Genomic DNA, 14,576 nt, shown 5'->3' with positions numbered 1-14,576 from the left:
GTGTAATACATTTTCTGAACCCCACCTTGGTGTGGCCTGCCCCCAGCCCCAAGCCCTAGTCTTTGCTCCTTGTCCCTTCCCCGTCCTACTTAGTGCTTACTCGCCTTGCACAGCACTCTCTTCACTGTGCGGTTGTCTCTGGCTCCTTACCTTGGAGGGAGGTGGAGACATAAGAAGGAGCAAGAGGCAGCCCACAGTTTGGGACACTCGGGTGCCAGGAGGGAGGCTCCTGGGAAAGGGCACCGTCCAGCTGAAAGCAGTGGCAGAGAGCCTCTGAGTCTGGCTGTTCTAGGGAAGCACAGCTCAACGCTGGTTCTCATCGCATCTTTGCCTCGCTTTCCTGCCTCAGCTTCAGTACTGACAACTGCATCCCATGGCTCCCAACTCCAGACCAGTGTAGATTTCTCCCAGGCTTCCGTAGAAGAGCAAAGATGTAAAGAGAGAAACCAGGAAGGTCAGGTGGTGTCATTTAAGACTTGAAAGGATCGGGGCTTTGATGTCTGAGGGCACAGTTTACAGGGCACATTCTCAGTGCATACACTTACTCAGACACACACATTTGCCTGTTGACAAGCAAGTAGATTACTCACTTACCAGCATCAGGACTTCCCTTGTGCCTTTTGTTAATACTTGGGATCAAACTCAGAGCCTCCTTGCATGTAAAGCTCTACCAAGCCTCTCCATGTATCTGACATTCATGGCTGGAAGTGCAAGGGAGTTCATTAATGACTTTGATCTCTAGGGTGGATAGGGATATCTAAACAATGACAATGGTTGCAGCCTCTATCTATCTATCTAATCTATCTATCTATCTATCTATCTATCTATCTATCTATCTATCTATCTTCTATCTATCTATCTTGTTTTTTTGAGGCAGGGTTTCTCTGTAGCTTTGAAGGCTGAAACTCAGAGATCCTCCTGCCTCTGCCACCCGAGTGCCAAGATTAAAGGTGTGCACCACCATCACCCAGCTTAGCTTTTTTTTTTTAAGATTTATTTTTAATTTTAACTTGTGCATGTGTTTGGGTATGGAGTTGTTCATGTGGGTACAGATGCCCTTAGAGACCCAAAGGGGGTGCTGGATCCCTTGGAAATGGAGTTGTGGACAGTCGTAACTGTTGTAAGCCACCTGTTATGGGTGCTGGGAACCAAAGTCAGGTCCCCTGAAAGAGCAGTGCTCGCTCTTAACTATTGAGCCGTCTCTCCAGCTCCTATGAGATCCATTGTTACCTAGAAGGCAAGGCCAGTGTGCCAATAGAACAGGGACAGACTCAGTCTTGGGGGAGCTCTTCTCCCCTAGGGAAAGTGGGCTGTGGGGAGGCACCTTTATCTGGTCACTTAGCTGGAGAAGTGGGACAGAAGACTGGGTCAAAGAAGAGACCAGGCCATGCAGCTCGCTCTCCACGTCTAGGTGGCCATTAAGTTTCCCTGGGGCCTCCTGCTACTGATGCCAATGGCCCCTTCAAATGCTTGAGGAGGTAAGCACTTGAGCTCTGCCCTTTAAAGCAGGAAGTGTGGTTGGACTTGTAGGGATTTGGGCACTTTGTCCTTATCTCTGCAGACAGATTTATGTGTAGCATGGCGCTTTGGCTCAACGTAGACCCCCTGGGAATGGCAGAGCCTCATTGATTTATGGCCACCTTTATCACACAGTTGGTTTTTTCCTAAGTCATATAACCCTGGCTCTCCTAGATTACCAAAGACCGCTAGCACTGGGGGTTCCGGCTTCAATTTCCTGGGGCTAGAAAGTGCGAGACTGGATTATGTGGCTGCCCACACTCTAAGGATCCATGTCTTGTAGGAACCCTGGGTTCAGGTTGACAGTAAATCCCAGGTATTCACAAACCAAGCTCTTCTGCCCTGAGAGGCTTACTGCTGGCCTGCATGGTGATTCAATCAGCCCTTGATCTTGATTAACCAAGCTTGCAGTAGTACAGGAGGTTAATACCAAGAAGTCTCTGGGTGAGAGGCATTGCTCTCCCCAGGGTAGCACAGAACGCCTCTCAAGGGCTGCTTTCCTCCCCCTAGGACTTTCAGGGAGTTGAAGAGGAAGGTAGGCAAGGACCCTTTCCCTTCTGGTAATGACTGCATTTCTGTAGCCCCTTTGTGTCATCATATCCCCTCCCCCCCTTTTTGACACAGGGCTTCCCACTCTAGATCACTACTTGCCCCTGTCTCCCAAGTGCTGGGATTAGAAGTGTGAGCCTCCATGCCCAGCTGCCCTCTTCTTTAGTCTTTCCTGCCATTAGAAAGCCTGTCTCAAGAGTATTGTTCTGAGCAGCAAAGAGCCACCTGGGAGATGAGGAGGATGGGACGAATGGGAGAGAGGGAGAGGGTTGTGGCCCTGTGCTGGCTGACCATTGCTCAGCCTGGTGTCCAAGCCCAATGTGTAACCTTAGTGATAGACAAGTCTGTCCTGACCTTAGCCCTGGCTGCCTGCCCCAAATCTCTCCACTGGACCCCCTGACCTGCTGGCCTAGAATTTGTGAGTTTTCAAATACTGACCATTGCTGGGTTTGTGTCTAGATTTATAGGCTGATTAGCACAGTTGGAAGGGTAAAGTCGTCAGGCATCAAAATAGGGCGAGCTGAACATTTACCTAGTGCCTTTAAAAATAGGTGTGTGGCTTATACCTGTAAGTCCAGCAGTCAAAAGGCTGAGGCAGAAGCACTGGCACAATAAATATTGAGGTGACCCTGGCTGTATAGCGAGTTCCAGGCTGCCTGAGCTGTAGTGTAAGCGAGCTCCTGTCTCAGTAAAAACTGAAAGTAAAGGAAGAATTGCTGGTGATGTGGCGTGTCCCTATAATGCCAACACTTGGGAGCCAGAGGCACAAAGACCAGGAGTTTAAGGTCATCCTCGGTCACATAGTGAGTCCAGAGTCAGCCGGGTTGCATGAGGCTGAGACAGGACTCAGAGGCTAGGAGCACTTTCAGGTCTCACAGAGGACCTGGGTTGGTTCCCAGCACTGAGGTGATAGCTTACAACTGCTTGTAATTCCAGTTATAGAGTATCCGGTTCCCTTTTCTGTCTCCACAGGCACTGAACACATGGTGCATTTATATGCAGGCAAAACACTTATACACATTAAAAATAACTTAAAACAAACAAAAAACAGTGTGGTGACATAAGCCTTCATCTCCAGCACTTGGGAAGCAGAGGCAGGCAGCTTTCAGTCCAGACTGGTCTATATAGCATGTACGTGTTAGCCAGAGCAACAGAGTGAAGCTTTGTTTCAAAAACAAACAGGGACCTGGAGAGATGGCTCATAAGAGCACTGGCTGCTTTTCCAGGGAACCTGGGTCCAATTCCCAGCCCCCACATGGCGGCTCACAACTACCTGCAGCTCCAGTTTCAGGGGGTCAGCACCCTTTTCTGGCCTCAGTGGGCACCAAACACACATCTGGTGCACAGACATATGTAGAGACAAAGCACATAATATTTAAAATATAAAATAAATGCATTTAAAAACACAAAAGAAGCCGGCCGTTGGTGGCACATGTCTTTAATCCCAGCACTCGGGAGGCAGAGGCAGGTGGATCTCTGTGAGTTCCCGGCCAGCCTGTTTTACAGAATGAGTTCCAGGACAGCCTCCAAAACAATACAGAGAAATCTGTCTCAAAAAAAAAGAACCCACAAAAGAATGAAAATAAATCTTATTAAGCACACAGACCACATGTATATATAGTTGTAGCTATAACTTACCTGGGGTATCCAGCGTGCCCTGTATGCACTCTCTCAGGCATCTTCAGCCGTGGGGCCCTTTTTGTTCATCATGGGACTATTCTCTAGCCAGGCAGGTCTCGCTAGATAGTTTTGCTCTCTCTGCTGCTTCCACCTAGAAAAATTCGAGGCAGATCTCTCAGAGTTTATTATTTTAACATCCGTTTGCTGTTTTGAAGAGCTACCAAACTGGACACGCAGCACGGGGATTCGGGCAGGCAGCCCCGTGGGTCTTCCTATGGTGTGTGTTCTGGGTGCACTCGCTGTGTCTTTGCCCACTAGGAAAGAGTGCCACCCTCTTCAGCCGCCATACCAAGGCTATCGTGTGGGGCATGCAGACGCGGGCTGTGCAAGGCATGCTGGACTTCGACTACGTGTGCTCCCGAGATGAGCCCTCAGTGGCTGCCATGGTCTACCCCTTCACGTGAGTCATGCGGAGGCAGAGTGCCTGGAAAGTGGCTCAGTGAGACTCTCATCTTTAGATGAGGCTTCGGTGTCAGCTAGTCCCCCTTGTTTACAGTGGAGGGATCTGTCCATTCCAGAACATGCTCCTGGGGGCCCATTTTCCCTCAGATGGGAACCTTTGAAAGAACCAACCTTGCCTCTTGCGTTTCCTCCACCCAGTTTCCCCCTCCCCAGACCTGATGGATCGGGGTGGCCTTACTCGTCCTCTGCTTTCTTGCAGTGGTGATCACAAGCAGAAGTTTTACTGGGGACACAAAGAAATCCTGATCCCCGTCTTTAAGAACATGGCTGATGCCATGAAAAAGCACCCGGAGGTAGATGTGCTGATCAACTTCGCCTCTCTGCGGTCTGCTTATGATAGCACCATGGAGACCATGACCTATGCACAGGTGATGGTGGACCCGGGGTGTCTGGGTGGGAACCAGAGCTTCTGGATGGAATTGACAGTTATGGCCACTTGGGACAGAGAACACGGGAATTGCGAGAGGCTAGGGTTTGGGTAAAAGTGCTTGGAGACTTCTCCTTCTCAGCAGTGACCTAAGAGTTCACAGTGAACCATGGTTGCTTTGCTGGTCACCAATGATTCATCCAGACTCTTTCCCTCCCAGACTGACTCGAACAACAGGATCAAAAGTACCTTCTTGGATTGAGTGTAGTTCAGTGGCAGAGCACTTGCCTAGCAAATGTAAGGCCCTGGGTTCGATCCCCAGTACCACTCCCTCAAAAGCACTTTCTTATAGGGCATTATGTATTATTTCAGAACAGATGTTAGGGAATAAAAAAACAAGAGGATATTTCCAGATCTCATTTCTCATGGTCACCAGTTTTCAGTATACCCTTTTTTTTCTACACCTCTTTCTGTACCAGTAGATAGGTTGGCAACATCATTTTTGTTCTTTCCAGTCTTCTCACAAGCATCTTGGGTTGACATTTGCATGCACTCCTATTTATTTATTTATTTACTTATTTATTTTCGAGACAGGGTTTCTCTGTATTGTTTTGGAGGCTATCCTGGAACTCGCTCTGTAGTCCAGGCTGGCCTGGAACTCACAGAAATCCGCCTGCCTCTGCCTCCCGAGTGCTGGGATTAAAGGAATGTGCCACCAACACCTGGTGCATTCCTATTCATTCATTCATTTATTTATTTTTGTGTTCATTGATGTTTTGTCTGCGAGTATGTTTGTGTGAAGGTACCAGATCCTTTGGAACTGGAGTTATAGACAGTTGTGAGCTGCATATGGTATTTGTGTCCTCTAAAAGGGCAGTCAGTGCTATTAACTACTGAGTCGTCTCTCCAGTCCCAAAGATTTATTTATTATATAGTGTTCTGTCTGCATGTATGCCTGCAGGCCAGAAGAGGGCACCATATCTCATTATAGATAGTTTTGAGCCATCATGTGGTTGCTGGGAATTGATCAGAATGGTGAGTTGGAAGCTTTTAACACACCCTGTATTCCAGAGCTTTCATGGTCTAAACTTCCATCAGTAGAAGTTTCAGTTTTGTTTTGTTTTGTTTTGAGACAGGGTCTCATTATCTAGCCCTGGCTGGTCTCGAACTCACAGAGATCCTCCTCTTGCCTTCCAAGTGCTGGGATTAAAGGTGTGCCACCAACTCCAGGTTCTTGCCAACACCAAACAATTGTGTGGTGAATTGGTGTTCTATTTAACCTGCAAGTCTTTGGTTATTAACTAAAACAAACTTTTAGAAACATTGGCTGGCCATTCGTGTCCTATTTGTGGCCATCGCAACCTATCCCTCTTCCTTTTTTTTCTGTTGCAATATTTGCCTTCTGTTACTGATTTGTCAAAGTTCCTTAGGCCAATATTTTTTGTTTGTTTTTTAGTTGTTTGATCCCAGTTATTTCAGTTTATGAGAACATAAAATTGTTCTGTTGCTTAGATGAGTTACTTTTTCAGGCGAGGGCAGACTTTGACAAAAACAACCCAAAATGTAGCCCTCACCTGTTTTCACAAATAAAATTGTAGTAAAATGCAGCCACTGCTTTCTTTTATGTATTGTGCATGGACACTTACACACTAGAAATCTGCCACACAGACCACAAGACCCCCAAAGCCTACACTATGATCTAGACCCTTTAGAGATAGATAGGTCCAGAGCCTAAGAGAGAAGGTTCTTAGATCTTCAGTTCCTTTAGAGACAGATAGGTCCAGAGCCTAAGAGAGAAGGTTCTTAGATCTTCAGTTCCTTTAGAGACAGATAGGTCCAGAGCCTAAGAGAGAAGGTTCTTAGATCTTCAGTTCCTTTAGAGACAGATAGGTCCAGAGCCTAAGAGAGAAGGTTCTTAGATCTTCAGTTCCTCTAGCCCAGTCCAGGCAACTGGGAGTGGCTTGTTTCTGTTGAACACTGGCCGCATCCCATAGATACGTAGGGGAAAGGCAGGTAGGGATCAGGTGAGTCTGAGGGCTTAGGCGAGAGAAGGTAGCTGCACACTAGCAGAGATATGGAAGCATTTGCATTTGCTCATGCACGGAGCCTTGTGGCATGGCCACTTATTTTAGTGTCCACTGCTGTGCCTTCTGCGTTTTTTTTACACTTACTGTCTTTGTGTGTGGCACGCATGTGAAGCTCAGAGGATAACTTTCAGGAGTCAGTTCTCTCAGTCTACTCCATCTGTCCTTGGCATCAAAACCAAACTCAGGTCATCAGGCTTGGCTGCGAGTACATTTTTCTGCTGAGCTTTCTCGATGACCCCAGGCCTCTCTCTTTGAGAGGAGTTTGAAGTGACCCGGGCAGTTCCTGAGGCTTGTGGGAGGGAGGAGGTGCGTTCTGCCTATCTTTCTTTGTTCTTGAAAGCTCGATGAGGACACTGGGCTTGGGAGGAGGGCCCTTGTCTATCAAAGGTGAAGTGTCACAGAAGGGACTTTGTTAATCCTCTAGATCCGGACCATAGCCATCATAGCAGAAGGCATCCCTGAGGCCCTCACACGGAAGCTCATCAAGAAGGCCGACCAGAAGGGAGTGACCATCATTGGACCAGCCACAGTGAGTATCCTCTCCAGAAGTCTTCCTAAGGCTACAGGAAACATACTTTTTTGTTGTTTGTTTTGTTCTTTCGTTTTGCTTTTTGAGACAGATTTCTCACATGGGTCCAGACTGGACTGGCCTAGAACTTAGGGTAATCTCCCTGCCTCGGCCTCCTACTGAGCCTTGGAATTAGAGACATGGTCATACCTACAGAAAACCCACTTCTATTATTATTAATAACTTTCATTTGATTATAAGATTACCTAAATCCATTTTCATGTAAGTACTTAGAGCACAATCCTGGTCAAGTCCTCCTTCCCCAACCCTTACTAGGCCCCTTTCTTACCTTAGACAGTTTAATTTTTATTTATTTATTTATTTGTTATAAGGCAGGGTTTCTCTGTAACTTTGGAGCTCTGTAGACTAGGATGGCCTTGAACTCACTGAGATCCATCTGCGTCTTCCTCCTAAGTGCTGAGATTAAAGGTGTGCACCACCACCTCCTGGCCCCTTTTTATTTTTTAAGGCATTTATTTTATGATTATTGGACATGGGGTGGAGCAGGGGCACATGTGCCATGGTGTGTGTTGATCAGAGGACAACTCTCTGGTCAGTCCTTTGACTGTGGCTTCTAGATATTGAACTGAGGTCGTCCAACTCGAGGCATGCAGTTTTACCGCTGAGCCATCTCATTAGCTCAGGCTTGTTTTTTGACTATCCTGGGTTCAAGATTTCAGAAATACCTGCTGTGTTAATGATTCCCTGGTAGATTTTTTTTATTTTACTTGAAATGCTAGGGATGGAACCCCAATTTTATTTACTTATTTATGTGTGTTTGTTTGGGGGTTCTTTTATGATTTGTATGTTTGAAGCCAGAGTGAATATCAAGGATTCCCTGTCACTGTCCACCTTATTCCTTTGAAGCAGGGTCTCTCTCTGAACCTGGAGCTTTTAGATTTTTTTGGCCCCAGTGACCTTGATGTCTCTGCCTCCTTCAGTGCTGGGGTTACAAGAATCATTGCCTGTTACTGAGCTGACTAAGCTCTACTCTTTATGCTTTTGGGAGTGCTCTTAACCACCAAGTCTCTCTAGCCTCCGGCCCCCAGTTTTTAAAGTTTTTCACAGTCTTATACCTTCATAGTTACTAGGAGTTAATGGGAAGATGTTTTTGTCCTCAAATGCAGCCATAATTTGGTGTTTAATTATTCCTTTAACTATAAGTCAAAGGAAAAAAGCTATCTGGGGGCTTATTTTTTATTCAGAACTTCACATTTGAAGAAGGTGCTCTCTTTGTTTTAACTTGATTGCTGTATAAAACATTGAAGCTGGGGTTGGAGAGATGGGTGGGTAGTTAGGAGCACTTGTTGCTGTTGTTTCCATCACCCAAATGGCAGTTCACAGTCCCTGTAGCCCCAGTTCTAAAGGATCTGCCATCATCTTCTTGACTTTGCAGGTGTATGCATATGGAACAAGCAAAAATACCCATAGATATAAAATGGAAATAAAAGTTAATAAAAATTTGAAGCTAAGTCTGGGTGTGGTGGTGGTGACACCTTAAATCTTGGAAGGCAGGAAAAAAAAAATAGGAGCTAGGATTATTCGCCCAGTGCTAGGAATTCCTTGAAGGCCTCATGCATGCTGAATAAGAGGATGCTGTGTTGCCATCCCTAATAAACTATGACTTTTGCAGTAATTAAGGGATTGTTTGTATTGTAAGCAAGATGTCACTGTGCACTGAGAAGCCCAGGTATATGAAGAATCTTTGCTGAGTGCTGTAACCCATGTAGTAAGGGAGACAACGTAATGTTAAGTACACAGATGTAAAACTCTAGAGCCACGTTTTCCGCACATTCTTGCAATGTCGTCTAAGACAGGGAAGAGGTTCTTCCTGGGCGAGTGTGATTCTTTCAACCACTTTGTCTCCACTCAGGCCAGAGACACAAAGTGGGTCTTTGTGGTTGGCTCCTTCTGCACCCTGCTTTTCTAACAGCTGTTTCTGCCTCGGCAGGTTGGGGGCATCAAACCCGGATGCTTTAAGATTGGGAATACTGGTGGGATGCTGGACAACATCCTGGCCTCCAAACTATACCGCCCAGGCAGTGTGGCCTATGTCTCACGATCTGGAGGCATGTCGAACGAACTCAACAATATCATCTCTCGAACCACAGATGGTGTCTACGAGGGTGTGGCCATTGGTGGGGACAGGTAATATCTGAGAATCTTCCACAGTGGAGTTGGCTGACTGAGCAACATACATGATGTGTCGCTTACCGGCTGAGCACTGGGCCCCTAGTCCCCTAGTCCCCTTAAATGGGGACTCTTCTTATCTAGGACTAGACGTTGGAAAGAATTGTTTTGAAAGCTGTTTCAGGGTTTCGGTTTTGTCTGTGAGTGGGAAGGGAGGGAGCAGGAGGGACTAGTTCTGAAGCTATAGCAAATAGATTCAAGTCTCAGTTTCCCAGCAAGGGCTGTATGGACAAATTGATTCCTTCAATCTCCAGCACCATTGCATATTAAATGCATAAAATAAATGTCCTACTTCATGAAGTCATTGGGGGGATCAAGCAAGGTCTAATAAAGTGGGTAACACAGGGCCTTTCTTAATTTTTATTTTTATTTCATGTGCTTTGGTGTTTTGCCTGCATATATGTCTGTGTGAGGATGCCAAATCCCCTGGAACTGGAGTTAGAGACCGTCGTGAGCTGCTATGTGGGTGCTGGGAATTGAGCCCAGGTTCTCTGGAAGAGCAGCCAGTGCTCTTAACCACTGAGCCATCTCTCCAGCCCCTCATCAATTATGTTAGTGATACTACGGCACAGTAGGTCGTCACTAAGACAGAACAATGACTGGCCCAGTAAATCCACAATAATCGTTAGCCATTGCTGTTCGTTATCACTGTGACTATTGCTTCGTCTGGCTGGGGACTCAACAGCTGCTGGGAGATGGAGTTACCTTGCTGATCTGTGTGACTGCCAGACCCTGTTAGAGTGGATGCCTGGGTGAGAGGCCTTGATGAAGTGCTGAGTTAGTTAGGCAGCACCAGGGACTGGGTACCCTCCAACATTCAAATAGTCCATCTCTGAGGTCAAGGCTAACCTGGGTCTACAGAGCAAGCTCCAGGGCAGTCAGGGTTATACAGAGAAACCTCCCCTTAACCCCCTCAAAAAGAAAAAAAGAAAAAGACTGCCACACAGGTTTTTTTCTGGGACATCTACTCCCCAAGTGAAGTACTCTGTCCTGTCTCTTCCACTCCCCAAACTGCTCCACCTGCTCCTGCCCTCTCCTACCAGCAGCCATTAGCTGGAGCTTCTGCATCTGTCCTGGGCATGCAAACCCACGAGCAATCCAGTGTTCCCTGTGTGTAGTAGGTGCTTGTCACACCTACCCAGACTGTCTCCTAATCCTCTGTTCTCCCATTTCCTACAGGTACCCCGGCTCCACATTCATGGACCATGTGCTGCGGTACCAGGACACTCCAGGAGTCAAGATGATTGTAGTTCTTGGAGAAGTGAGTAGTTGTTGCTGTTATTGCTGTGGGGGGAGGGTCCCCTTTTGAGTATAAATGTCGTCTGTGGTTTGTGTTTTTAAAAATCCAAGCGCTTCGACACTACGTAGCTTAAAGTGGCAGTCCTGGTGATGGGTCCCTAGAGACTCTGGCTTAGAGTTGGCACTGTTGGCACTGAGCACCAGTGAAAGAGCCACTCTGTTCTGTTCCACCTGGTGGGGAGCAAAGCTGGAGAGTGAGGGCATTTTCTGTTTTAATTTTTGGATTTTTTATTTTATTTGGTTTTTCAAAGACAGGGTTTCACTGTGTAGCTCTGAGTGTCCTTGAACTCAATCTGTAGATCAGGCTGGCCTCTTTAATTTTTAATATTATGTATGTGAGTGTTTTGTCTTCACGTGTCTGTCTGTACACCATGTGTGTGCTTCGTGCCTGCAGTGGTCGGGGAGGGTGTTAGATTCCCTGAAGATGGGGTTACAGGTGGTCATGAGCCAGCACTTGGGTGCTGGGAACTAAACCCAAGTCCTCCAAGTCAGCAAGTGCTCTTAACTGCTGAGCCACCTGTCAGCCTTTGCAAGGACAGTTTTTAAACTCCAGGAGAGTTGTGTAAGCTCATTTCTTATTGTTCTTCTGAGTGGGTCTAATCCTACATCATCACATACTCAGGATACCCAGGAACTTGCTTTGGACAAATATTATCCCTTCGTAATTCCTTTATGCACCTAGGACGAATCTTTTAGGTGTAAAGAAAGCTTGCCATCTGTTAAATAGCTCAGGTTTGTGTCCCCTGGTTTTATAGCCAGCTTTTATGTTATTTCATGGGATTTGGTGGCTTCTAAAATTTTTGTGATTGCTTATCTATTTATGTTACATTTTTGCCTTGTTATATGGGCAGTTTTTCCTGCTATTGGGCTGACCCTGGTGGAGTGGATTCCACTAACACGTGGGCCTCTGCTCATCCCCCATTCCTTTGCAGATAGGCGGCACAGAGGAGTATAAGATCTGCCGGGGCATCAAGGAGGGCCGGCTCACCAAGCCAGTGGTCTGCTGGTGCATTGGGACCTGTGCCACCATGTTCTCCTCTGAGGTATGCGTGGGACAGGCCGTTATTGGGTAGAAAATGAGGTTGCAGAAAAGGGTATCTGAGGTAAAACATACAGCGTCACATTAAGCTGGTATCTTCTTCAATAAGCCTGTACTGCTTGCTTTGTGACCACAAAGCTGAACCCGAGGTCTGCTCACCAGGAGCTTATCTCATTTGGACTCTTGCTCTGCAGGTTAAGGCCTGGGTGAGGCACTGAGTTCTGACACAAGGGAGGATAAGGAGGAGGAGGCTATAGCCTAGGCTTAGACTGGAGGCCATGTTAGGGACTCCCTGCAACAGATGGTGGAGAGGGGATTGTTCTTGATATATTAAGATGACACACTGGGCTTGTGAGGTGACTGAATGGGTAAAGGAGCCTGCCATCAATCCTGAGCATCTGAGTGCAACCCCCAGAATGTGTATGGTGGAAGGAGAGGACCAACTCCTCTGACCTCCATATTCACACTGTGGCGCTTGTCTGCCCACCCTAAAGTGAAGATGACATGCTGTGCAGCTGAGTGGTGGTGTGCTTGTGAATCCAGCTCTTAGAGGGCTTCCTGAGACGGGGATGAAGAGTCTGTTAGAGGCTGGGGCAGGGGCGGGATGTGCCTGGGCTGATCTGATAGGTGTTTGGTGAGCTTCTGGGTTGTGAAATCCGACTTCAGCGTCAGGGCTCCAACTTAAAGACGATCACATGATGATAAAACTAAAATGCAAGATAACAGCTTTTTGTCCAGCCAGGTAAGGTGATACACCCCTTTGATCACAGCACTCAGCAGGTGGATCTCTGTGAGTTGGAGGCTAGCCTGGTCTATAGAGCGAGTTCCAGGACAAGCTCCAAAGCTAGAGAAACCCTATTTTGAAAGAAAAAGAAACAAACAAACAAACAAACAAAACCCTATTTATCAGCACTTGGGAGGCAGAGACAGGCAGGTTTCTTTGAGTTTGAGACCAATATGTTCTATGTAGTGAATTCCAGGCCAGCCAGAGCTACATAGTGAGGCCTTGTCTCAGGGAAACAAAACAATCTCAACTACTTCATTTGTCAGCAGAGTGGAACAGCCTGTACACAGCCTTGATGTGAAGATTCCAGGCTTCCTGTAGCAATGCAATGGAGGAAGAGGGATAATCTAGCCCGGGCCTCACATGCTGCTAGTGTCTTACACCTCACTGAGCCACATCCCTAGCCCAGCAGTGAAGCTCTTCACCTATAACCCTCTTTCTGCCCACCTCAAAGTGACTGTTGGGGTTGCACATCTTTGAAGGAGCAGCTCTGCTGCTGCATATCCAGTAGACCTGAATGTGAAGATGCTTCAAAGGATGTTTACGAGGATAGTCCCTGCAGCATTGTGATGGGGAAAGATGGAAGCAGCCTTGTGTGTGCATTGGGAGGAGAGAGTCATCATGCTTATCTGTGTACCCAGAGTGATATGGTCACCATGTATGTCTATGTACTAGAAAAACAGGCAGGCCTGAGAGAATGATACAAATCTCCACTATAAAAGCAACTCAGACCGGGCGTTGGTGGCGCACGCCTTTAATCCCAGCACTCGGGAGGCAGAGGCAGGCGGATCACTGTGAGCTAGAGACCAGCCTGGTCTACCGAGCGAGTTCCAGGACAGCCTCCAAAGCCACAGGGAAACCCTGTCTCGAAAAACCAAAAAAAAAAAAAAAGCAACTCAGGGTGCAGTCAGTCTTAGGACAGGGCATTATAAGAGCCTTAAATATGATCTATTTAGTGAATGTAAACTATGGAATTTTTCTTCCAAGTAAGCAAAAGGAGACAGTATGGTCCAGATTCCTGCCCACAGGGACTGTGGCCTGGCACGACAGTTAGTGCATCTGTACCTCCATTTGCAGAACTGTAAAGTTGGGTTGGGGGATGATTTAAATGAAAGTGATTATAGCTGAACATGACACATCAGCCTTTCTGAGGATCGCAAGTTCAAGGCTAATATGGGTCACCTGGTGAAAAAGCAAAGCAAAGGCTGGGGAGATGACTCAATCAGTGTACAAGCATGAGGAACTGAGTCTGGGCTCCCAGCACCCACATAAACCTAGATACAGCAGTACACACTTGTAATACCAGAGCTTGTGATGTAGAGACAGACAGATCCTTGGGCTCACTAGCCAGCTAGTCTAGGTTAATTGGTGACCTCCAGGCTCAGTGAGAGATGCTATCTCAAAGAATAAGACAGAGAGTGATTGAGGCAGATATCCATTATCAACCTCTGACCTCCTCATGGACATGCATATGAGCACACATGCATACTCTACACACAGGCACACGTGCACACACACACACACATACCACGAAACCAAAACAGAAGTGATTGTAAAGGTCTGGCATGCTTAGGAACTTAGTGTCTCTTCTAACCACTTACTTGTGAAGCTGCTTCTCATTCTTTCTCTTGGCACCTTCTTCCTCCCAGACCTTCCCTCACAAAGTAATTCCACTTCTCTGTTTCTCTCTGCCTGCTTTTCCCTCTCCTGACCATGCCAAGGATGCATTCAAGGAGTCATCACCTAGTTCTTTGGGTGTTGCTGGCATTCCCCATCATTCATGGGAAGTGCATGACCTCAAAGTGCCTTAAGTTTTAAAAGTAATTTTAAAATTCCAGTATGACACTGCAAGGTTATACAAATATTGACTAATATAGTGATTGGCAGTTGAGCTTGGATTCTTGAGCAGATCGTTCTCTTATTTTCAGAGAGAGGAATGTTCACTAATTGGCACACTGGAGGCAGCTACTGGAAGAAATATTTAAGAGCTGGGAACTGTGGCTGGAGAGATAACCCTGACTGTTCTGCCCAGG

General features: G+C 46.8%; 1 protein-coding gene across 3 annotated transcripts in view; it reads left to right on the top strand.

Moving 5' to 3' along the window:
• The window catches only part of Acly (ATP citrate lyase), a 45,352-nt gene that overhangs the window by 18,963 nt on the left and 11,813 nt on the right, over window positions 1-14,576 (top strand). For all 3 annotated transcript variants that reach the window (XM_005087384.4, XM_005087383.4, XM_040749697.1), the window contains 6 exons: window positions 4,006-4,147; window positions 4,409-4,577; window positions 7,088-7,192; window positions 9,183-9,379; window positions 10,601-10,682; window positions 11,653-11,763. In XM_005087384.4, coding sequence (XP_005087441.1) covers window positions 4,006-4,147; window positions 4,409-4,577; window positions 7,088-7,192; window positions 9,183-9,379; window positions 10,601-10,682; window positions 11,653-11,763 — 806 coding nt within the window. The remainder of the gene's footprint in view (window positions 1-4,005; window positions 4,148-4,408; window positions 4,578-7,087; window positions 7,193-9,182; window positions 9,380-10,600; window positions 10,683-11,652; window positions 11,764-14,576) is intronic.

The sequence above is a fragment of the Mesocricetus auratus genome, unplaced genomic scaffold, assembly GCF_017639785.1.
Source record: "Mesocricetus auratus isolate SY011 unplaced genomic scaffold, BCM_Maur_2.0 Super-Scaffold_100007, whole genome shotgun sequence".
Taxonomy (NCBI): domain Eukaryota; kingdom Metazoa; phylum Chordata; class Mammalia; order Rodentia; family Cricetidae; genus Mesocricetus; species Mesocricetus auratus.
The sequence above is the reverse complement of the archived record's forward strand: the minus strand, read 5'-3'. Positions and strand labels throughout refer to the sequence as shown.